Raw genomic sequence first — 25,812 nt, forward strand, 5'->3', positions numbered from 1 at the left:
CGGCCCGACCCGAGCCCGCCACCTCAAACCCGGGCCCGGCCCTAAGCCCGGAGCTTCAAACCCGAGCCCGGCCCGGCCCAGCCCATGGGCCGGGCCGGCCCCGGGTTTTCGGGTAGGCCCGAGCCCGTGCAGTGCTCTATTAGAGATTGCTTTGTCGGTGCAACGTCAATTGTGGTTGTAATTGCTGGCTATGTAATTTTATAACAAAGCGATAAACACTTCATATCTTCTCATATGATACAAGCGTCATGTGGGGTTAACTTTAATTGTAGTTCCAGTGTTGGCTCCGCTTTTATAGCAGTCTAATAAGCATTACATTTGTATTCCTATAATTCAGCAAGCTATTTTAAAGCGTTGTTCGACCCCGGAGGAATACTAACGAAAGTTACGTATGATGTTCACATCATTGCAGCACCATAGCGTGCAGTTCGTTTCGATAACACAGACGTCTGTTCTCTAACGTGACTGCTGATACTACGTCAGACCATACGTCAGTGTAGTCGGCGTGCTTGGTAAGCCCACGATGTGCACACAACACCTACATTTACAAAAGCACGTCGATCCACCTCGCGGCGCTTGTTTAAAGGCCCAAAAATTGCAGCATAGAACTAGTGGCTGCCTGCTTCGCATGAAACCGATTCCCACAAGACGTGGGATCTACCGAATTTTTTCTCCGTCGCTTCGTCGCTTTAGTCATAATTTTTTTTCTAGTGCGATGAAAGTGAAACACTTTTAGGCTCATCCTATGCATTTTGCGGTATGTGGTTAAGTTCGTCTTTCGCATCAGTTCGGCCCTCTGAATTCGAGTGTCCATGGATGCATGACGAGACGGACAGCTCCGAAAAGCGTGAGCATTGACCAATCGATGGGCTAGCTTCTGCCTGGTTTTCGCGCCAAAACATAAATAAGGCCTGCCCTTTGAGCTTTGAAGGACACTCTTCAATTTCTGTTTGTTTAATTTATAAATGTGACGGCTTTCATGGCTCATAATTTCGTTGTCACACTTACCGGCGTCCTTACCTGCGTCCTTGACATGTTTTCACGGTTGCGTTAAAAGGTGCGTTGCAGTTCAGTGGGCGTGTATGCATATATATATCGAGCAGGCGACTGAGGATAACGATGTTGTCACGCGGTAGTGATGGGCGCTGGCCAGTAGGAAGGCAACCAACCAGGGGTCGTACGATGACAGACGTATAGTGCAACGAATGCATCTCGGGCCCCACCCGCTCCTTTGTATATCGCCTCCAGGCTTGTCAAGTTGTGTTCATGAGTGCTTAGCTCACTAGACGTGAAGATTTACCTGAATGTGCATGATTCCTACAGGAATACGAGTGTACGACACGACCCTTACGAGTACACTTATTTACGCAGCCGTACCGGATGAGAAACCTCGCTGTGGTGTCTAAGCTGCTTGAGCACGTTTTTCACTTGAAGAGGCATCTGCTTTGCAAGCCATGGTTTATTTGACAGGTGCAGAGTGAGTACAGAGATGGAAGCCGAGCTCTCCACATCATTGCACAAATAACAAATACAGCGCACAGAAAGAAATCCCAATGTGAAACATATATAGAGATCACTGCGGTTTGTAAATGACAGGTTGTAAGATTTTGGACGATTTCGAAAACACTGAATTCTAACAAGAAGAAAGAGTTGAATACAGTCGAAGAGGCTGTTATCAATTGCTGCATAGCATTGATCTCTGCAACATTTTCTTTTTTTCAATGAAATCAAAATTGGCTGAACGACTTATCCGCTGAAGTCACGGATACGTGCTTTCCAGACTTCAGTATTTACGTTAGTGTAGCGAGCATGCCGAATTTACAGAGGAGTTCCAGGCGACGTGGTGTCCACCTGGCAGACATACCTTGCCGCTAATAACGTAACGTGGTTTTCAATATGGTAATTAAAAAAAGTAATTAACGTTTTCAGTAGAGCCTTGGGCGCACTTTTATGAGGAAAACGCGGAGACAGTCATATTTTGATTGAACGTACCTTTTTATTTATTATTGTTGAAAACTGCATGAAATTTTAGATTTCACAGTCGAATTTCTGCACTCAATCCAGACATTATCGAAACAAAGTGTGCCCCACTGCCATGTCAGACAGAGACGCCCTATGACGAAGTGTGTCACGAAGTTTGAATGATGGCATAACGTGCGCATATAGGTGATACGCCACGTGGCTGCATATAAGCTTGCCACGTAAAACGTGCCGTATCAATAGCTGCCGCACATGGCCGCCACATTCAATTTCAACTTCCATCGTTATTTTCATCATAGGGCGTGTCCGTCTGATATGATTAGCGGAGTAACTTTTTCCGTCCTACCGGCGCACCTTATAAAATACCGCCCTCTAAACAACTACCCCTAAGGCTCTAATAAGGTTAACACAGTTCTTGTTACCAAGTCTTCTGAAACTCACAATATCCGCGGCAAGGTACGGCCGCCTCACCAAGGAGCTTCTCTGCAAGGTCGCCACGATCGCTGCGCTCATATAACCTTTTTATTTTAAAAATCATGTAAAAAATAATACCCTCTTCAATCTTGCTATCTTGTATGTGCGCTCGTCGTTAGTCGTCTTATCACCTCGGTGTTCAACTTATGCCCTCCTGTTTTTTTTTTGTTTTTTTTTTTCAACCATTGGTTACTCATTCCATTTCGTAACCAAGCACCTCTACAAACACAACCGTTCTTTGTCTGACGATGGGCACCATGTCTTCGCACCAACAGCGATCGAATAAGTTACGTAGCGCTCACGCTTTAGGGACGTGAGCTATTCCAATTATCTCGTGTCGTTAAGTATAGTTATACCAGGCGTTTCAAAGATGGCTTTAAGTGAGTATTAAACAGGGCGCAGCACCGCCTGCCATTGGCACCGCGATGTCATTTTTACTTATTTTCCGCTAAATGTCATTTGCAGCTATGATCTGTACGATGTAATGAATTTAAAAATGGAATATTCAACTAAGCATCATTAAGTACTCAATCAGCAGTATCAGAGGTATAGGATTAATCTGTCGCAATTATAAGTTTGAAGCCAGCCATTATGCGAATCATGCCATTTTGCTACAAATATATATTCTTTTCCTTGCACCAGCCTTTTAAAACAAGGGTAATAAGGATATGCTGTAAAATACGCTGGTGATTAAACCAATATTTTTGGCGCACAGCGAGAAAGTGCAGTTTGGGAAAAGGTTAACTGGAACATCAGTGCGCTTCGTCCGCCGTTTTGAAGGCATATTTCTCGGAAGTGAAACTGGTCACAATAGTTGCAGCATATGGGCAATGCTGCACGTTCTGGCCTGCTCCGATTTCGAGGACACGGCAAGCCACATGGCGTTGCAACTTATAAGAACAGAAAATAATGCACGCCTCAGGCCGCGCTACATACGCACCAAAAGAGCTTGGTTAATACAGAAAAGTGAAAACTCAATTGCAGGCGCTGCGCTTGCGCAGACAAGATGTGGTGTTCCATAACACATAAAGCAAGGCACTTTTCCGTACACACACACACACACACACGCACGGTTAATGACGCACAATAAGGAAAACTAACAATACTGCAATTAAAACACGTGCACGCAAGGAGCTCGCTGCACATAAACACTTCGGCGGTATTGTGAACAGTACAATCGTAACAAATCTGCACGCAGCACGATGGACGGAAACGAAGAAGCGAGAGGGTCGATACATTCGGCCACCATTTGGCTACTCGCAAACACTCGCGCACGCGCAAGACGTTTGCCTTGTTGCAGAGGAAGAATCGCAGGTTATTTGCATAGCGCTGTGTAATTAAAACTCCCAAGGGCTGCGGACTAGATAAAAAAAAAGAAGAGGAAAGACAAAGCGCGGTAAAGTTTTCGGCATCAGACGAGACAAACTGGCCATACTAAAGGCAAAAACGCACAGACACACCCAAACGATAAAGGTTATATAATAGCACAAAGCCACGTACAAACTCACAGAAAACCACAACCACAGTCTAAATTATATGTGCGCTGTATGGAAGACATTCCCCGTTCGCGCACTAATACGGCAACAAAATGCAGAAATAGATGCACTGATTTGCGCACCGTAACAACACAACAGAGCGCGACACATCGTATACCCGAAGAAAGACATTACATGCATCAGTTCATTTTTAATGACGAGCGATGCAAAGATGCCAGCTGCACGTGCAGTGAACCCATTAAATATCTAATACTTTATTTTTTGGTGGCGGAGGTGTGAGAGAGGGGAGGGAGGAGAACAGGTAGGAGGAATGTGTAAAGGAAAAAATTACATTGATGGAATCCTTTCGACCACAAACATGTTCAAGTGAAACTGAAATTACGTTAGTACTGCTGCTGGACAATGAACGTATGTAGTAAAATCATCCGGCTTTGTACTAGTTCTCGGAACTTTGGGCGTTTTGTGACATTTAATGACAAAACACGTGACACAAAGCTGATGAGAGATGTCGCAATTACACCTTGTTATAAAAATGAAGTTACAACGCTAGAACGTTAAACGACGCACGTTTACAGACAGCTATGGTAGGATCGCACACATGAAGCTAAGTTTTCAGAAGAAATGCACCCTCAGAGATGCGCGTTGAAACGTGGACAGCAACAAACGATGCTGTGTGGAAGTCGATGTAGCAATTATAAAGAAAGAAGGTAGACATTCTCACGCAGGGAAGCACGACACTTTCAGAAAAGATTAAGTACAAAATGTATAGAACACACGTACGTTTCTTCCTCCTATGGAACCACCAACGCGGGCAGTAATCTTTAGAATGATTGAACTTACATCATACGCAAAACAAGGAGTGCACGTGTTTAAAAGACACATCTTTTTGCAAGAGCGTTGGTAAGTAAAGCAAATGAAGAGCGGGCACAATGATATAAGAACAAAGGAGTGGCTCTCAAGAACAGACACAGTGCGCTGCTTAGATTTCCCCCTCGTCATGTTCACTTGCCTAAAGGTGTTTGATATTAAGCAGGCGTATCTACACCTGCAAAACGATATTGCATCGCTTTTATATTGTTTTCTTGAAGTACAGGGGCGCTTAGCACGCCATCAGAGGCCACATTTGGAGCACCATGAATCGATAGGTGCTATGAGAGTACATGCGCAGGCCGTACTTGAGCGCTACTGCACACTGCCATGCAATCAAGCGCAATATGTAATTACACAGAAGCTGCCTATATTTTACCGAGCAAGTAAGCTTACGTCGGCGATAAATGATTTCGTGGAAAGCCTTTGCAATACCCAGACGCCAGCGACGTGGACAGGGCTCCGACGTACGCATCGGGGTACCTTATTGAACTTGGAAGTCACATACGACGAAACCAGACACGTGTTGACCATAGCACTTTGTACGCTATAACGGTTTGTAAGCGCATGCCCGAGCCAATCGGAATAGGTGCGAGCACATCTTTACACGAAGGCACGTGGTCAATATAACGAATTGTTCTTATGGACGAAAACATCTGTGAATTACGTCAGATGATTTCCGTATTCAGCACACTGCTGTACAGAAATCTCGCAGCCTACGCCGCAACGCTTTGCTGACGCATCGCGTTCGTATTGCACATTGTGGATGAATTTCCATGAATTAGGTGCGCCGCGTCACAATCGCGAAATTTTGATCCTGTATTTCTCATACGTGCGCTAATGTTGTGAAGCATTAGTTTCTTTTTCTTCTTCAAATTGAACTTACGACAGCAGTGGAGAAAAGATGAACTACAGTATAACGCATAGATGACCGTAAAGGTGGGGATCAAGCGGTGCGCCAGGCAGGTAAATTAAAAATGAAAGAAATAGGCAAATGCCCTTATTCGAACGTTTCATGTCGTCATGTGACAAAATGATCTATGTGCTTGTCCTACCGCTGGCAACAGGCAGGTTCGGAGATTTAGCGCTTTTTGTAGTAGTTGTAGAAGTTTCGCGCCGCCCCGATGCGCCGTCCGAACTGTCCGTGGAAGGAAGGTGCGTACCCGGCGTATTCCGCGTACTGACCGGTCAGCGGCGGCGCGGCCAGCACCACGGGTGCGGCGGCCACTGCAGGTGCCTGCAGCACGGGGACTTTCACCACACTGCGTAGGCGATTCGCATACGGCACGTGGGCCACGGGCACAGCAGCCGACGCGGCAGCGGCGACCACGGGCTTTGCCAGCGCCAGGCCCCGTATTACGTTCACGTAAGGCGAGTTGAAGACGGCGGAGGCCGGAGTGCTGGCCGCCGTGCCGGGCTCGTTGGTGTTGACGATGACGCGGAATCCGTACGCGTCGGCCACGTACTCGACGCGCCGCTGACGGCCGTCGATGTCGGTGATGGTGTAGCCGCCGCGCTTGTTGCCGTACGCATCTCCTACCTCCCAGCGGCCGTTGGTGGCGCCCAGTGGGTCAACGATGTCGTAGCTGAACTGGTAGTTTCCATAATCCTGCGATAAGCGAATGAAGCCACCAGTCGGGCCCGCATAAAGTAGCGCTATGAAATCGCCAACGCTCTGGAATCCGTATTACTCGCCAGACTTATATTATTAGTTCGGCTGCGATTTTGCAATTATTTGCAGAGCTGGTAAAATGTGGCGTCAAATGACAGCTTCAGCGCAAACTGCATGAAGCTACTCTGAAGCAGAGACTGCAAGCATGGGTTTACTAATAATAATGTCTATTTAGAGATTTCATTCATTACCTGACATCTTTACCCGGCATTACCTGCCACCTTTACTCAAGCCACAAAGCTCTGGTGCCCCAAAGCCTATTCAGGAATGTTGTATGTATATTAGCTAAATAGCCAAGTGATGTATGCGTAACCTCCAGCGAATTTAAATACGCTGTAGCGGCACCTCTTTGCAAACAAACCATTTCGCGCCAGGAAAGTTGGCATATCGCAACTGTATGCTGTCCTTGTTTGGCCAAAGGGATAAAAAGAGGGGGAAAAAACTTCTCCTTCCAAGCACGAACTCGTACCGTCGTTGTGTACAAGCAACATAGACACGTCAAGACTTCGTGCACTGCTGGCGCACGACAGCGTTCCTCCTTTGGTACAAAGAAGAAAAAGGCAAGTCACGCATGAGCCGAAGAAAACAGTTGCACTCACGTCCTGAGCTCTGTGCTGTGTACTTTCACCTCCCAGCAGAGGAACGCCGGCGCTCGCCAAGGCAAGCGTCCCGAGCATCACGAACACCTGTAATTGCATCGATTTCAAGGTTTCATCCGGGCCTCGAAAGTACACGTTGCGCAAGCAGCTCGTTACAGGCAGTGGTCCAAGTTAGCGCTAAGGTTGACCTCGCAGCTCTCACTCATTGATGCTTATTGTCCTAAAATAAGCTGTACCACTATACGTACTCATGATGCAAAAAAGTATTGAGTATATACTGCATATTTAGGTCAATGCATCAACATCGTCTGTTTGCTGCGGACAGTATGCTGTTCACCTTGAAAGCATACCCACAATAGCATAGCCGAACGACTTTCTTGCTCAAAGCTATGCATCGTTCAGTGTCTACCATGTGATATATGGATTAGTTTGCGTTTACAAGTTCATGTGGCCTAATATATAGGTACATCGCTTTTTGCACTGCGAGAGAAAGACAATCTCCAACTGCCTTATGGTGTGACACCACGGACACTTTTGTGGAAAAATTTTCTCGTGTCATGAACTGTTCGCAATGCGATCAACAGCGACACCACTTGAGCGACGAGTTGAACGACCCTGGATATAGACGAGATCTCTACACGACCTCCCGCTTTGTCTATGCGGTATCTGTGGGCCTGTTACATGGGCAAAGGGGCAGCCTCAGTTTCTTGACCCTGTCTTGCATAGTTGTGCATTGATGGATGAAATGATGCTAACTGGACTGAACTGGACTGGACTCTTGAGGAAGAGGGAGGAAAAGGACACGAAAAGGTGGCATCCAGGTGACTCCTGGATTCACGCCTTACACTATAGGGGAGAAATGGGGCTGGCACAATAGCTACAGTAGAATGATTACAAAAAAAAAAAAACAGCTTCCTGTGGTTCACACAGTTCACGTGTATTGCGTCAATGCTCTAGTCAGCCTCTTTTTCTTCTCTTTTCTTTTCTTCTTTCTTTTTTTTGTCACTCTTGCGTACTTATATTTATTGCGTCCCGATATCAAGTACCGACAAGGTGCTACTGGCAAACAGATATGATGCCGTTTAACAGATTTTTTTGCTTTATTTCAGAAAAATGGGTAAAGACAACTCAGCGTGATCCTTCTTTTTATTCTCATAAGATTGGCTTTCATGGTCACAGCATGCTCTCCGAAAGCTGTTACGCGCAATTCTTAAACAACGTCCACCTGCAATCTAGGATGTTTTACTTTCGCTTGCGATAGCGCTACCGCTTGGTGCGAGCTATAGTGAACTATAGTGCGAGCGTTGGGCAATATAATGAGGCAGTTACTCGCGCTGCATCATCGGTAGGAATTTGGAACGTGTCCTTAAGACATTCCACAACAGCTTGCCGCAATTTAGAGCAGGAATTAAAACTCTCAAGACTACTGGGATTGGAAGTGCGGAGCATTTACGTTTCGCGTACCGGCAACTCATGCAACACCAACAAGGGACGTCATTACCTCCTTGCTCTTTGAAACAGATCACGGCAGCTTTTACCACGCTCTTTCTGTTTACGTTCGCACAACTTTGAAGAAAATAACCCAGAGGCAGCATTACGTAAATAATAACTGAAATAGCTAAGCAAGAAACGGGTTCACAAAGCTTTTCAAAACTCCTTATCACTGGTCGATGCGTTCGCCGTAATGAATGGCAGGACCTCTTCTAACAAAACGTTTAGGAACGGTTTTGTGAATGTAAGCTCAACATTTTGACACAGTTGGCACGTGTTCTTCGCCAGCGGTCCTTCGATCCCCACGGGCGATATCCACGCTTGTTCCGTGAGCATGCGACACTGCCGGGACAAAAGGGCAATCGTCTGCTGGCGGAATGCAGTAAGCCTCCACACGAATGCACTAGAATATTCCAGTACACCTCAGCCACCAGAAGAAGTGATCGGGTCACGTGTGGCAATCGTTTCCGGTGCCGTTAGAATCGCCCAGGCGGCAGGCTAAGGGCAGCGAGGAAGAGGACGACAAAGAACTCCCACTAATCCGGCAGCAGAGCCATGCGCGCATTTCCCGCACTGCTCACATTGACAGACCCTAAACGGTCGCAGAGAGCCGCGCGACGGTTGACCCTGCTGCGAACGACCAACAATGAGGGCCTTTGTTGCGCGGTCGCGCTCTTCGTGTGACGTGTGACTCGGACAGGCGCGGCAGACTCGCACCGAATTTGCATGGCCCGAACACCGCGCCGGGTTATATGCGCGCAACGAGAGCGCGCGGGAGGAATGCCACCATTGTCGGCCGGCGCTTATCTTTTTCTTCGGCAGTACTGTGCCGACGACGGCGTCCCTAACGGATTCCCAGAAACAATGGCCCGCGCAGCCCTAATAAGTCGCCCACTTCGGGGTAACGGCGGCGCCGCTCTGCGCAACTGTGCCACTGGGCGTGGGCCGCAGGAGCCGCCGCTGCTGGCGGAAGCCTCTCCCTCCATCGCACTGGAGACGAGCTCATTCGCTTCCCTCCTCCGGGGTCCGGCTCCGGCCAAGTCGCGGACGCCGCCGCCTGGCGCAATGCCGGACCCCGTTGACCAGCCGTGGCACGCCGCCACGGTACAGCAGCAGCCGTGCTGAGGAAGGTTCGGCCGCGGGGAAAGAAATCAGAATGCGTGCGTCGACGAGAGAAGCTTTTTGCTTCGCTGCATTTCCATGTCGCGCTGTACGTGTAGTTGTGACATCGAGCTATTCGAAATCTGGAAGCCAGGCCCGTACCCACGAAGGCCGCCACTGTGGATCATAGGCGCAGCTTTCTGGCGGGTGTGATCCGCTTTGAGACTGTCAGTGCATAATTTTCGGTTTACGTGTGTCTTGGAAGGTATTGTACATGAGTACAGGATGGGGAGTCCCGATACCCGTATAATATATCCGCTTAGTGTAACAATGGCCGGTCGTTTTGTCCGTGATCTCTTTACGAGGTGTGGGCTGACTTTCGGTATAGCTTTACGCACGAAACTGTCACGCAACCACAGCGACTATTCGAATATGGTATAGACTTAAACGTCTAAATCTATTGGAGATGTGAAAAATTCGTGAACACGGGGCGTCACTGGAGCCGACGTTTCGACAAGCGGGCTTGTCTTCTTCGTTGCAGCCTCGAAGAAGACAAGTCCGCTTGTCGAAACGTCGGATCCAGTGACGCCCCGTGTTCACGAATTTTTCATCTTTTCAAGCATCCATCTTCCCCCTGAACTTCTGCCCTTTTAAAATCTATTGGAGGTACTTGGCTCCCTCCGAACAACTCATGGAATGGTCGACACACGAGAGGCGCCCCTGCAGAAGAATAATTCTTTCGACGTCTCTGATTGAAACAATTTAACGTTGCACCACTTTGAGCGAACTATCCCGGATAACAGCGGGAGGTAGTGCGAAGTCAACGACGCCAACTACCGGCCAGTGGCGCGAAGAAATTATCACCATTACCCCTGTCAGCGTGCGCCTCGTAGCAGCGCAATTCTATGGTGCTTTAGGCACTTGCCATGCAGCATAGGAAGCGTCAGCGGCTTTCCCCGCTTCACTGCACCGTGGCAGCATGTTGAGCGTGCCGAACTCGCCGGAGAGCCGAGCCAAGCAGATACCCATCGCCACATCGCTGTATTTTGTTTTTTGCTTTGTTTTTTTCTCTCAGCACATGGCGGCTACGCATGAAAGCCAGGAGCCACTGGAGGTGCCGTGTTCAGTGCCTTCGTTTTTCTTTCAAACATCGCTAGGCGTTTCCTCAACGGGCCGTTCCCTTCCTGCTTCTTCGTATACATCGCCGGCAACGACTCGCCAGGAAGGGGATCGAGTCGGCGCGGTGTCGTTAGCCACGGCGATTAAGTTGTTGCACTTGCGTATGCGCGCACGCTTGATTGGGAAAACACGCCGCGTGCACTGCCCCGAGCGTCGCGCTTGTCCGCGAACGTCCTTGCGGAGCGGGTACGCGCGTAATGAAGGATCGCGTACGGGCGTACCTATATACACGCGGTCGTAACCGCGTGAACGGCGTCAAATGAGCCAGCCCCCTCCACCTTGTTCCGTTCCTTCTTTGCCTTCGAGTGCGCCTTGTTTCGGCTTTCCTACAGTCTAATAATAATGCTTATCGTGATGGCTCGGTTTACAGAGCCCCTCCATTCACATCCCCCCTCCTCCTCCCATGTGCACCAGATCAAACACAAGGTACACCAACCAGGAGCCGTTCTCGGTGCCGTGCATTCCTGGGAACGCGACGTCAAAAATAGCGGCCTGCAGCGATGAAAGGAGGCGAACGCAGAGAATATTATATGTAGCTCAGAATGTCGCAATACGCATGGAGAGATGACATGTGGGTGTCCGTGTGTGTGCTCAAGAGGCTGATCGGTGCGCACCGGGTCGTTAGCCCCTAACAACAATATCACAGAGTAACTTCCCTACGCTGCGTTCCGCGCGGAATAGAAGCACGCGCCGTACAAATTATGTGGGACAACTTGCTCGCTTACTGGACATCGCAATATGCTTCTTCATTTAAGCGTCAGAGGAACCGGCGAGACAGCCGCGATGTGAGATAATTAACCTAACCTGAAGCCTCGCTTGATGAGGAAAGAAGGAAGCTGACGCACGTGCTTTATAGTCAAATATACTGTTGTGGCAGTTTTAAAGGGACACTAAAGAGCAAAGCGATTTTTCTCGCATTACTAAAGTAGTCTTCCACGATACCAAAGACACCACGCTTGCTGCGAGAGGAGCTTAATAAGCGAGAAAACGCGCAAAAAGAAAATACAGCTGGCGACGCCACCTTGGAATTCCCGCACCATTTGCCGTGACGTCACATATTTTTGACGGTGCCTGCTTGGGCCTACGTAGTTCCTAATCGGTTAAATCAAAGTACATTATCCTCTGAGGGGGTCAGAGACTTGACATAACGAGTTTGCGGAAATTTCGTCGAGCCACTGGCGCCAAAACACGTTAAATGCTCTTTGAAACCTTTTACGTCACGAATTACAAAGTTCGGCGCGAAATTTAAAAATGAAACTTTGAACTTGGCTTTCTCCTCTAATAATAAACCGATGGTGGTGAAATAAACTACACAAGAGTTCTCCGAGCACACTTTATCAATCTATACCAATTCATTGTTTCTTTTTAGTGTCCCTTTAACATAGCTGAAGATGACCTATCACATCATGCATGCTTATTAAGCGCGACTTATTTGTGAAACAGCTACTGAAAGATACTATGGAAAATATATGGTACATAATAATCTGTCAGTGAAACCATGGATTATTTTTTTTTTCATCGAGTCTCTGGTAAAAAGATCAAAAAGCGATAAAGTATACGTTATCACTTTTGTGCTATTTTCCTGCTTTCATAAAAGCACAAAAATTAGCACTGCTGAAACTGGTTGGCTGACTATGTATACAGTATACACGTTGATACAAAGGGAGAAGGGGGACAAAAACATGAGACCACTGAGAGGAAAGAGAGAAAAGTTGAGAGGGTATGAGCGGCCGAAATCGGACAAAAGATCGACGCTTTCTTTTTCTTTTTTTTGAATGCTAGAATATCGCGGTATCCATATAGCGCACCTTTCCACCAGTAGTGACAACTCGTACGCGCTCTGGAATGAAACTTCAAAAAAGAAAAAAAAAAAACGGCGCAAAACACTACCCCTGTGGCTTGGCATATGGGCTGCATAGCCTTCAGTGATGCCTGAAGGAATTCTACATTGCTTTTTTAATAGAAGGGCCTAAAAATTGCGTCTTCAGAAAGTACTTAGAAATGCGTTTCATTGAACAATTTATTCAGTTCAGGACATGCCGCACGACAACCCCATGATAGTTTTTGCGATGTGAGGTGAGCAGGACGGAAAGGAGGAGGGGAGAAGGTAAAGCATGGCATTGCCTTGTATAGTACAGTTTAGCAAGGGGATGGGAAAGGGAAAGACGGTGAGGAGGACTGATGTCAGGGTGAAGAAAGAAAGAAAGAAAGAAAGAAAGAAAGAAAGAAAGAAAGAAAGAAAGAAAGAAAGAAAGAAAGAAAGAAAGAAAGAAAGAAAGAAAGAAAGAAAGAAAGAAAGAAAGAAAGAAAGAAAGAAAGAACTCAATCTGCGTTCAACAGGTGGTGGCGCTTGCTTGGCAGCTCCGCTGCTTACTCAGAATTCACAGGCGTGGAACTGGCTTTAATTGTAAAATTTAGTGTTTCATCGAGTGTATGAGACTAAATACACTTCACAAGTGAATAAAGAAATTTGATAACTGCGCCCGTTAGCGTTTTTTAATAGGGACTTTTCTCGCATTCCGATCACGCCAGCTACTTTCATAAAGTGGCATGCAGCCCGCGAACATCGCTCACAATTAAGAAAACGTAATCTGTGCGCGTGTCTGACGTATACGTAATCTCTACACGGGGAAGGCGCCACGGATGGGGCACAACCGTTCTCGGCTGTGCCACTCGATCATTCTGCTTCCTTCCTTTGTCCTCAGAGCCGCACCCTTAGTTATTTTCAAGTTAAACAGCTCACCGTTTCCACATGCGAACTTGGTGAGGCAGCTGCTGGGCGCGTGTTCCGCATGCGGAAAGATGCCGAACCGTTCTCTTGAAACACTTGGTGGTCCGAAACAGTTGCAAGCGAACGACTCGTTTCATTTCACCCAATAGAAACGCCAGCGCGAAACGTGACTTCACCCAAGGCTTTTCGAACAACAGAGACAGCTATAGGCCAAATTTCCATATTCATAGCGCAGAAGAGAGGGGCTTTAGTCCGAAATGAGAGGAGCACCAAGGAAATGCACAACCGTGAGCATTATGGGCGTAAACGCGGAGTCTGTTTCCAAGCGACGATTATTCGCAGCTCTTTAAAAGTTAAACATCAGAAACACTTTGGTGGTCGGCATTTGGATGTTGAGCAGCTGTGCATGCCACCATGATTTAATGCAGATTCTGTCGTTCATTGCAGAGGAGTTCTGCTTTCTGAGAAATCAGCATGAATTTCCTTGCAGCTTCGTGCTACAAGTGGGTGGTTGTCGGTTACCCTTTCAGTTTGTCGCCTAGTGCCACGGTGCAGGAACTGCGAAAATAATATGACGTGTATAGAAGAAGACGTCCTTCGTGACATAACCTAGAACACGAGGAAATTCTCGGAAAGCGTCGAGATTGTAATAAGACACTTCAGCACACCACGGCTCCCGTCTCCCCCTCGTCATCACTTGGATCCGTGATTCAGGATACCTCGTGGGTTTCCTTCTGGGATTTAAATCAACAAAATGTCTGCTACATCATCAGGGCAGCCGTGGAAGACTTTCACTTCCGCATCAGCCTCGACCATGTATACGTGCCGTAGCGTCGGTCATGATGTCTATTGATTTCAAAATTTAACTTTGAGCACACAAACATTAAAAGCGGTAGCGTACGACGCAATGGTAGTTAATGTAACAGAAATAAGATCTGGCAGAGTCATTAAGCCTAATCGGCGGGTGATCTAGAGAAATTCTATTGATCAAATCTTGAGTATTGACCAAGAAACGAGGAGTAAACAACTGTTTATAAAATAGTTAAAAAATTATGACCCGTTGGATTAAAGTATACTTAACGGACCTCACAAGCATAATTCTTCAGAAAAAAAACTGATAAAGAAGAAAATAAAAAAGAGGTTGCAACATTGCATGTAAAATTATGAGCCGTTGTACTAAAGTATACTTAACAGACCTCACAAGCATAATTCTTCAGAAAAAAAATTGATAAAGAAAAAAATAAAAAAGAGGTTGCAACATTGCATGTTAAACCAATCTTTCTTTTTTTTTTCTTTTTAATTAAGCTTTCTTCATGAACGCGACAAAATCACAATATACCTCTGGAAGATGGCTAATAAAAATTACAATGCATCTATTACGGCTATTGTCAAGGATAACATCCCCATTACTAATGTTTCATTGAATACTCTAAATTAGCATTTTCGCATCCACATATACCGCACTCTGAATCTGCTCCAAGCACGCCTTATATGCCTGAAAGTGAGCTTGACTACGAAAGGATAAAAGCTTCGCTGAGCCTGTTGACTGAACAAAAAGCCATTGGTATACGGATATTTTATTGTTGTTCTGAAGCTACAAAAGTCTTGCTGTATATATAAGCGTAATACGATACACTATTCCCGTGGAATATTCCACATATTATAAAGTGTGGAGTTTTACGCGCCAAAACCACCAAACGATTACACGACACGCCGCAGTGGGGGACTACGGATTAATTTTCACTTCGTGGGGTCCGTTAACGTGCACCTGAATAATAAGACATGGCTGTGTGTGTGTGTTTTTATTTTTTGTACTTTGCCAGCATCTAAATACAACCTCCGTTGCCGGGAATCGAACCCGCTACCTCATGCTTTGCTGTGAAACTCTATAGCCACCAAGCCATTACGGTGGGGTAATTTTACGTGCGCCTATGTGCATTTTTTCTCGCCATCTTTGTAAGCCTTCTCGATCGTCATCTTTTCAAGGCGTGTCGCTTCTTGTTCTCTGCGCCGAACAAATAGGCTGGCAGTTCTGTACTCGTATTTCAAAGGACGACGGAAGTAGTCTGCAAGAGACTCTTGACGGTGAGGCAACAGCTGAGACAAACAGGCCGCTACGTCAGTAATCACACTATAATGAACATTGCGTCGATCGATGTTAAGAATAAAGACCATGGGCATTTAAAGTGCGTACGCATGAGGGTGTGAGCAGCGTTTTGAGGAGATGCCAGAATTAGGCAATAGAGAAAAAAAGAAAAGAAAAGAAAAAGAAAGTATGAGCACATAATGAACTGATTACTACTCATCAAGCGCAGAGATGAAAAGTTCGTTATGGATTCCTGAACATACCTTTTGCCTCATACAAAAGCCATGCTTTCTTGTTTTTATACGAAACTTTTATCCAGATTACGTTATGTTCAAGTGAAGCTCTATTTCATTTTAGTCCTTAGTGCATGCACACAATTAGGTTCCTAAGTACGTACCTTGTGTTAAATATAATGGAATTTCAATGAAATCTGTACAGTGAAAAGATTGAATCTTTAGAAAAAAAAAAGGAAATACATATGTTCTACATTTTTACGACAGAAAACTTATTTGAATGGCGAGTACGCGAATTATTTCATTTAGATAATTAATTTATCTGTCTATACAGTGAAAAGCAGTATTCTGATTTCAACAAACTTTCTCCCTACAGAATTAAGGGGAAACCTTTTTTCATGATTACTATCAGCTAGACAAATAAGTACTGCTTGGTTCTTCGCTATTCTCAATAAAGTCTTAAACTTTGCAGCAGGATATCTTGGGAACAGACACGCTAGAAGAATTCTTCCAAGTGGAACTGTGTAGGAACGCGACTGCCTCCAACTTTTCAATACAAACATGCCCGCTTGCTGCACTTATTAAAAAGTTCATTATTCAATTATTCGGCGGCTGACAGCGATAATTATTGTCTCACTTTGTGTCCCCCTCGATACATAACTTATCTGCAAAGGTGGTTTTCACGTTCTTCCCAGTGCTGAATTTTAAGAAAACTATAAAACTTAATTTTGAACACCCTGTATAGTTACCTTACAGTTGAAGTACCGCATCGCACGTAGTGGATCACTGTATACGCACACAGTGTATAGCTTTCGTAATTTGGCGTAAAAAGGAAGCGAGCGGTGAAGGGTCTCGCACCAATCTGTAAGCTTACAAGGGGGGGGGGGGTCTGTCGCGGTTCCCGGGTAATGTGCGCTCAGATATCCAACCAAGGTGGGCACTATACACACAACATTCGTGACAAGCGCTGTGTGTATACAGGCCAGCATGACGGCCGGCAGTTCCTGCTTCTCATTGCCTGCGCCGTGCTTCGCCCCCGTGAGAACAAAAGGACCCCGTCAGTTATCGGCTCTAAAGCGCACCGGCTCCGTATGGAAATTGAGCTGCTTTGTGCACGCCGCCGCCAGAGCAGCTTCAACCATTCGGCCGTCCCCGATAGAGGCGCGGTCGGTTTTATAAGAGCGCTCATTTCCGGACGCCATTTCGTATACACTATGCATTCCCGTTCTTGTCGTATATACCTCGTTCGAAAAGGCCTGACCATTTCCCGCTGTACTTTGTAAAATAACCTTCTTTCCTCTCCCACGTTCGACACCTCTGACGGCCCATTGAATATAAGAGGACCTACAAGCAGCGCGCGGGCCTCTTGACGTTACACACTCACGGCAGTTTTGCCTGTCGACGGCGCGTTTTAATACGACGGTGGGAAACGTGACTACGCACCACGACAGTGAACTACTGCGCGCGCGTGCGCATATTATATGGGCGAGAACGCTGCCTGATACAGCCTGACGTGTCGCGAGACAGCCGACGCGGAGATGACGAGAACCTCGGAGCGTCGAAACCAGCCGCGGCGGCGCGGGTGCGGCAACTTGCGTGCGTCTCGGCAGACCCCCCTTCGCGCGTTCTGTCCACGCCGACCTCCACCCTCGCCCTTAATCGCCACCTTGCAGCACGCACCGCTTCGTTTTACGGAACGGTGCGCTATTTGCTCAAAAGCTGCGAAATGGAAGAAGGAGGGGAATAAAGAGGGGAAAGAGCAGCGCTGTAGCCTTTTGAAGCGTAAGTTACTCTCGTCAAAGACAACCGTCGGAAACGTACGCACGTCTCTCGCGCTGCATGCATGCCGCCTACGAGGAAGAGAAATTTCCGGCCCATGTGAGGGCGCTTGTATAATCGACCTGCCTACACGTCGCTCAAGGTGTCAGAGTTATCGTGCATAATACAAAAATGAAAGTACGCACGCAACGCCGCAACTGACAGTATATAGAAGCTGTCGTAGGTGGCCGCAACAATCGTGCGGCGGACGCTATCGAGATTGGGCGTTCGATCTATAAGCATTGCGCCAGAAACTGAACGGATCAAGGTCGTCTCTTGTGGGCGCAGACATCTGTGACACCGCTTTCATCACTACAAGCACCCAGATTTCTTTTTTTTTTAACTCTCCGCCTGCGTTATGCGGGCCTTTGCTCCTCGTTCTGTTCCTTTGTATCGCGCTCATTGTGCCAATTGTCGATGGGGTTTTCTTTTCTCTTTTTTTTCTTTTTCTGCGACAGCAGTTAAAAGCTCAAAACTGGGTTAGTGCTGTCCATATGAAGTTTCTCAGAATTACCTAGAGGGAAAAATGGCACTGCGGTGCGGTTGTATTCGTGGAGAGTGCTGGGAAATGGCGGCTTGGCGCTTTCGCCGTTCTCGGAGAACCAGGACACCATGGAAGGCGCGGAATCTGACGAAGCAAGCTGTCTAAATGGCTCAACTCTCACGTAAAGCAACGTGTAAAATGTTGTTTTCTTTTCTTTCTGTATCGGTATGTAAGAGTACTTCAATTTATGTTAAAAGGTAAGCACTCGCGCAGTGTTATACAGTCTCATCAAACGTGAACAGTATACACTGATGTGGAGGAAAAACGACGTACGCGTTCACATGGCATGGATTTCAACCACTGCTTACAACTTTTTGGCGAGTCAACATTATTGATAGATATTCGTATTCCGGGAGAACTAAGATAATTTTATTCTAATAAAACTTTATTTTCAAAGCCATGATTATGTTTTAGGCCAAGGCATGCTCAGGAAACGCCCGAGCCACCTAATTCCCTTCATTCGCTTATTCCCATAGAAACACTTCACTTCTACAGCAGCAGGGAAACCCTATAGGAAACTTAGAGCCACTGGAAAAATTTTCCAGTGACTCTAAGGAAACTCGCACAGCAGCGCCTGATTTGGCACTGGCGGTAACCTAGCACGCTAGCCAATGCGTTCTCGCGCAACCTGTGCGTTTGATCTCTGAGTCTAAGCACCAGCTGACTCTGAGAGTGGTGGTGTCTGTGGATACACATTGCAAACCAACGAAGGCAGTACCGCAGATGCGGTTGTGCACGTCGACAAGAAGTTCTTGGCAAAACGGCAGTGTCCGCTTAGAGAGTTAACTTTCCGAATGCTTGCTGACAGCTTCGATGCGGCCCCGTTACAACACGCGCACGCAGCACATGGCCTCTTGTGATGCAGAAGTCGTTGGTATACTATTATAAATATTCACAGTGTCCTTCTTCCAAAAACGCGGGGATCTTTCGCTCGCCTGGGTGCCAATCAAAGAAGTGTCGTGGGCGGAGGCGGCGTGCTACCACTTACGGTTATGGTCACGCCGTCAAAATATGAGACGTCACAGTGAGCGTACGTCAGTCGTTTAGTGGAGTATTTTCCCTATTTTCTATTTAATCTTGGATTAAATTTTTCGTATTCAAATTGGCTTCGTTTGACTGTAGATTCCTCCTCTGAAGCCACGCCGAGTGAGGCGTATAGAAACATTTCATGCTTAGGGCAACTTTACCGGCCAATTGGCGCTGACACCGCTCCAAAGACAAAGCATGCGTGTCGTTGTTCATTGCTCTCTAGCACTCGTTCACGTCCCTGTTTTACAGCTTATGGGCGCTATCAAACCGCTAAAGGAAGCACTTTCGGGTTAAAGGGGTTATTCAAAATTTATTTGAACGTGAGAAGCCAAAAACAAGTTCATTTATAACGACGGCTGAGTGAAACAGAACAGATGAGATACGCAGCGAAGGTTTTCAGGTATATCTGTATCGTATTTGGATGAAAAGTAACATGTCTACTTGCATGGAAATGCGAGGTCGACATGGACCACAAAAAACTGAAGTTGGCTTGCAATATAAGATAATGTATTCATAGAGGAATTCCTGCAGTAGTGAACTTGCATATTACATTCAACATACCATGATAGTAAGCTTATTTTGTAGCTCTAGGTAAAGAACACGCAACATTTAAAAAGCAATCGTTTTTTTTTTCTTCACAACTAAATGACATTCACCTGTTGACGCTACAGAACATAGAGCTTCAGGGAATAATGCAACATGCGAAAGTTTTGCAGTGTAGAGGATATTTGTAACAGCTGTGATGATGGAAGATCTTAATAAAACTTAATTCTTTCCGCATTCGAGTGGACGAAGCAAGCGCAGAGACAATGAAAGGCACTGAAAATGTAAAGCTTCTAGGGAAAGATTTATCAGACAAGAGCACGCGCACCCTGTCAAACTAGACCGATGGCATCAGCAACGATATACAGGGTGTTTCAGCTAAAAAGCACCAAGTGGTAAAAAATTAAGCATGGGCGCTACGCGTCTCCAATTAGAGCAATATTGTTCTGAGCCATATAGAGCATGTCAGAATATTTTTTTCAATCCGCCAAGCTCGGTAATTAACAAAGATTGCCTAATGAACTTTTTAAATAGTAACTCTAGAGAAAACTTTTCAACACAAAAGTTGTAGCGCTTCTTCAGAAACATTGAATTTTTCAATCTGTGTTAAGATAACTCCCCTGCTTAATTTTTTTTTCGGCCTTTCTTTAAAGCGCGCGAATTTTAAAAAATTACCACGTGACTGCTGCCAAACGCGCGGCGCTTTTAGTGCCCTCAATTGTAAGTCGAACGAATTATCAAAGGCTGCTTCGCGCTCGAAGATCGATGGAACAGGTTATCGGTGACTGCGATGGACGTTAAGCGACGAAATGAGCATACCGTTTCAACAACTACAAAAAAAAATTCTTCAAAGAAACAGCGGCAGCCACGGAGCAAATGCTACATGAGACTGTAGGCAGCATTTGATGCAGCGCAGGCCTTTTTTTTTCTTTTGTTTTCGCCCCAATGAAGAAACACATTGGAAGGGGCGAGGGTGACAGCGTGATGAAGGAACGAGATAAAATATGCACTCACACGTGACGGCCGCTCTTTCGTAGATCTTTTTTTTTTAATTTTCTTTTTTTCTTTTGTTTAGGTGCTACGCCTCTATCGTCATTTAGCGTCCATCGCAGTCACCGCCAGCATGCTCAATCGACCTTCGTGCGCGGAGCAGCCTTTGATAATTCGTTCAACTTACATTTGAGGGCACTAAAAGCGCCGCGCGTTAGGCGGCAGTCACGTGCTATTCTTTAAAATTCGCGCGCTTTAAAGGAAGGCCGCAAAAAAATTAAGCAGGGGAGTTATCTTAACACAGATTGAAAAATTCGGTGTTTCTGAACAAGCGCTACAACTTTTCTCTAGAATTACTATTTGAAAAGTTCATTAAGCAATCTTTGTTAATTACCGAGCTTGGCGGATTGGAAAAAATATTCTGACGTGCTCTATATGGCTCAGAACAATAATGCACTAATTGGAGATGCGTACCACCTATGTTTAATTTTTTAATACTTGGTGCTTTTTAGCTGAAACACCCTGTACTTATTCTCAAAGGGGATGCTCAAGAAATTAATCGATCCATCCTTCTTCTCGCCACACCACATTTGTAACGCTCGAAAATGCGCCGCCTTGTAGCCGCCACTTCAGGCTATACTCCTCACACGACGAATTTCAAGAACGATACGATAGATTTTTAGTTGCTGTAATTTGTACATACTATTCAAGCACGCGGGCATGCATTATACCATATTCATTCGGAATTATTCCTTATTATTTGGTTATTTCTCATATAATAGTCGAGAAAGGAGATTGACACAATTAAGCGATGGCTATAATTATAACCAGCTCGCCTTTCCGAGGCCATTTTGCCTCGGAGTCTGGACTTGGAGTAAGGTTGGAGCGCCGACATTGCCTAATAAGACAGAACAACGTATGTAGTGACAATTCAGCGTTCGCGGGACAACATATAAACAGCGCGTCGAAACTTGCGTATTACTAAACCGATAGCAGAGAGCGGCACTGCACAGTGCTGACCGAATTCTCGGTGAAGCATGGAGTTTTTACACTGTGTTTTCTTTTCTATAGATGCAAACAACGAGCTGAAATACTTCTACGACGTCACGGTATACAGTGCCGTAGCCAGGAGGGTTATTATTATTTTTTTTTTTTTGCACCACCTCGAATAGGACAGGTGAGTGTTGTCTTGCCTCACTTGACGCTAGACATATATATCTTATGGTGGACATAAGTATCCGTGAAAGAGCGTATGCTTGGGCATGTTCGTAATTCATGTTTCATTTGTGCGCTCAAAAAGTGAAACATAAGTATCCGGGGAGGGGGGGGGGTCGAGTGTTTTGTGCGTCGCCCTGGTCTTTTCGTACAGCGGAGCGCAAAAACCAGCGCAAAAACAACGGACGAACACACTGAGACAAACGAACGCTCATTCGCGTGTCATCTCGCCCGCGTACGTTTAGCGCTATCAGAAAGTGGCGGAAGGAAAGCCCCCTTTACAGGCACGGAGATGAGCGGATGCTATAGCGGTGGAAGAGAGCAATGAGCAGAAAGCCGTGAAGGGCACCGCGCTGAGAAGTTAGTCGATCGCGGGAAACGCACTGCGAGTCAGGAAAGTCGCAGCTCTTCGCCTTTTCTCCAGCGTGGTCTCGACGAAACAGCTGCGACTCAGAGGCTCCTGCACGGTTCGCTTCCCTGCAAGCGGTGTGCAACCGTCACTCTGTACACTAGCATAGGCGTGCGCAGGGTTCCCATTCAGGGGGGAGGGGGGGGGGCGAAGGTTCGTACCCCCCTATTCCCAATTATGTCAGTGTGTGGCGCTGACATTGCGCCCCCCCCTCCCTATTATGTCAATGTGTGGGGTTGACTTTGCGCCCCCCCCTCTTAGATGTATAGGGGGGGCGGCCGCCCCCCCTCCCCCCCTTCCTTGCGCACGCCTATGTACAGTAGCGTATACGCATGATGGAGCAAGATTAATTCCTGGCTATTGCGCAGCATTTGCTTGGACTGACCGCTAACAGGATACAGTCGGAATGTCACTTCGCGTTTTCGCTTACAGCTGAATTAGCAAGTTCGATCACAGGGGCGATAATTCGGTCTAGTTGGTTGTCCATGATCGTAAAAAACAGCGCAAAAACAAGAGACGAACAAACATGTAGAGACAAATGAGCGTTCGTTTGTCTCAGTGTGTTCGTCCGTTGTTTTTGCGCTGTTTCTTACGATCAAAGGGCATGCGCGACTTAGTGGTAACGAGTGTTTTCCTCACGAAATGCCCGTCACATTAGGCATCGCAGCGATTCTTTACGTTTTGTTGAGGAAGCGACACGAGCGCGTGTCTGAAAGGTCTCACTTCTCATTCACACTTCATTATAGAAACTATGGGTACAGCTGAGCGTGACTCGTGTCGAATGCGAGCAAGAGGAAGAAGACCGGACTATCTACCTTACAGGAACCGCCGTCTATACGCGTCAACCAAAGGGGATGACTGACTTGTTCAGCGCGTCTGTCTTTCGCGCCAAAATTGTTGAAAAAAAAAAAGATGAAATTAACGTCAACCTTTGAGCACTTCGTATCGTTTCCTACTGGTGAGCAAAAGAGAAATTAGCTCAGTTCAAACGGACTCAAATCATTTGCGGGTATAAGGGGAGTGGGAGGAGGAAGGGGGACGGGAGGATGTCCTGGCCCCTACCCTTGAAGTCTGTGTGCGCAGTGCAGGGGCGTAGCCAGAAATTTTTTTCGGGGGGGGGGGGGGTTCAACCATACTTTATGTATGTTCGTGCGTGCGTTTGTATGTGTGCGTGCCTATATACGCAAGCAAAACTGAAAAATTCCGGGGGGGTTTGAACCCCCCTTGGCTACGCCCCTGGCGCAGTGTCATGCAGCGTACAGCGCGTGAGACTCGTGAAGTCCATCTACCCAGCTGTAAACTACGTCAGAACGGTCACTGAGACAGGAATCAATTTATTATTATTATTATTATTATTATTATTATTATTATTATTATTATTATTATTATTATTATTATTATTATTATTATTATTATTATTATTATTATTATTATTATAACCGTAAGCATCCGCGCAGTCGTCAGCATCATCAAATGATCAATCACCTTCATAATGTCGAACCCCCTCACCCCTACCCTCCCCTCGAGGAAAACCTGGATTAAGATGTTATATTGCAATTGACTTCACAATGAAAGCCCGAGTTATATACTGTCGATGAGAGCATGGGAGACCTCTTTTAACACTCAAAAGAGTGCTGCTAAAAGGGGAAAAAATGCGTGAGACAAAAAAAAAAAAAGAGTGATGGTAAGATCCTGTTGGCTACTCTCCACTGGAAAAGAGGTTTAAGTGGCAATAGGACAACGGACAAGACAAAAAAGGAAAGATTATGATTTCGGCACCGTTTTCTTGGGGATTTCATGTTGCACCGGCAAAGCTGGAGATCAATGAAATCGATATCGCGTAGAGTTGGAATCGAAGTAATCTCACCGGCGGAAGATTAGTGAAGGAGAACCGTCGCCTTCGTCACAGAAGAACGCAAGATAACTAAATTCATAAAATAAATCGGAAAATGCAATCAAGTCGCAAAATTTTAAGCATCGCTAGCAGTGATCGATGCAGCACAGCAGAACTTGCACATAAGAACTGATGCGTTTGTTCATTTGCCATTGAGAAGCGCGGTGGGTTTTATGCCATGCATCTCTTGTTCGCTGATATACCAGTCATCAAAAGGTGTCCCTGCCCTCACATTGTTATTGGAATGCTTTTATTCTCTACGAACATAATAAAACAATTAGGATCGCATTCTGAACCTCGGTACGATTAGTCTGAGTGCATTTGTCTAATACATTTGCGACAACGCACGATCGAAGGAACGCAACCTCACTGACTCGAAGAAAACTTAGCATAAATTTGTTACTTACACAAAAAAGGCTCAAAGCAGCGTAAAAATCATTCCTCTTTAGTTTTACACGTTCAACAATATTTGCTTCGCAGAACTTGCATGTTACATGCAAGATTCAACACACCTATTTTTTTTTTTTTAATGGATTCGGTAAATGGCCATGCCTATAATCCAACATCTACTGCCGGAATCACGTGGGCTCTTGCGCGGTGCGCACATTCCACTGCTGCATATATCTTCTTCACAATTACGAAGTGACGAAGGAAGACTTCACTGTTAGTGCAATCAGCAAGATATGGCCTATAGCGCTATACAGGCCTCCGAGTGCGAGTAAGTCCACGGGGGCGTATAACCGCCTTTAGGATTATTTTGATTTCCGCGCGTTACTTTTTCTTTCTTAATCTGACTGACCAAATAAGTTGTCACTGCTGAGACCGTAACGTCGAGCAGGGCGGAGGAGCTCGAGCAATAAGCGACATAGAGTCTAAACGAAAGTTGACGAGCTCAGTTTGCGGAGTGATCCCCAGCCCCCGCCATGCGGTCAGATGGGCAGGACTCGGGATCACACCGGGCACTCGCACTGTATAGAATTAAAATCACTCTCTCAAGAATTTTTCAGTACGTACCTTCGCGTCCATGCTGGCTTAACCGGCGGGAGATAATCCGGAACCGGCGCGGTAGATTCACGGGGTGGGAGGCGTGCGGCGGTTGGGATGGCTGTATACGACTCCCGGGATCGCGCAGAAGAGACGATTCTCGGCGCTTGGCGAAGCGCGTGCACACACACAAACACCGTTACTCCCTTTCCGGTCAACTTTTATATATACCCCGGTAGCAAGCGCGGTGCTCGCAATGTGCGGCCGCGCTCGGTTCAGGGGCTGGTAGAGGGAAATCCCTCCGCCGCCAGCGCTTTTTTCCCTCACGCGGTGGAAATTACAAAGAAAGCAGTTGGCAAAAGAAAGGAAGAAAACTTCGGCGTCAGCCGTGACGTCACGCTTTTCTCGCTTTCTCTGCACCGAACGACGCTGTGTGGAAGTCCGAACGGCCGCGCGGAAGAGTCGCACGGGGGGTGA

At 46.4% G+C, this 25,812-nt stretch overlaps 1 protein-coding gene across 2 annotated transcripts; it reads right to left on the bottom strand.

The window, feature by feature from the left end:
• Nucleotides 1-5,879: 5,879 nt before the first annotated feature.
• Nucleotides 5,880-25,585, bottom strand: LOC119378703 (adult-specific rigid cuticular protein 15.7). Of its 2 annotated transcripts, XM_037647750.2 has the most exons (3): nt 25,366-25,585; nt 7,089-7,175; nt 5,880-6,426 (listed from the first exon to the last, which is right to left on the bottom strand). In XM_037647750.2, the coding sequence occupies exons 1-3, from the start codon at nt 25,375-25,377 to the stop codon at nt 5,899-5,901; spliced, it is 627 nt and encodes a 208-aa protein (XP_037503678.1). In that variant the 5' UTR covers nt 25,378-25,585; the 3' UTR covers nt 5,880-5,898. The 2 variants fall into 2 exon arrangements, with proteins under 2 accessions (XP_037503678.1, XP_049267474.1); XM_049411517.1 differs by lacking the exon at nt 25,366-25,585 and having other exon boundaries at nt 7,089-7,187.
• Nucleotides 25,586-25,812: the final 227 nt, after the last annotated feature.

The sequence above is a fragment of the Rhipicephalus sanguineus genome, chromosome 1 (assembly GCF_013339695.2).
Source record: "Rhipicephalus sanguineus isolate Rsan-2018 chromosome 1, BIME_Rsan_1.4, whole genome shotgun sequence".
Taxonomy (NCBI): domain Eukaryota; kingdom Metazoa; phylum Arthropoda; class Arachnida; order Ixodida; family Ixodidae; genus Rhipicephalus; species Rhipicephalus sanguineus.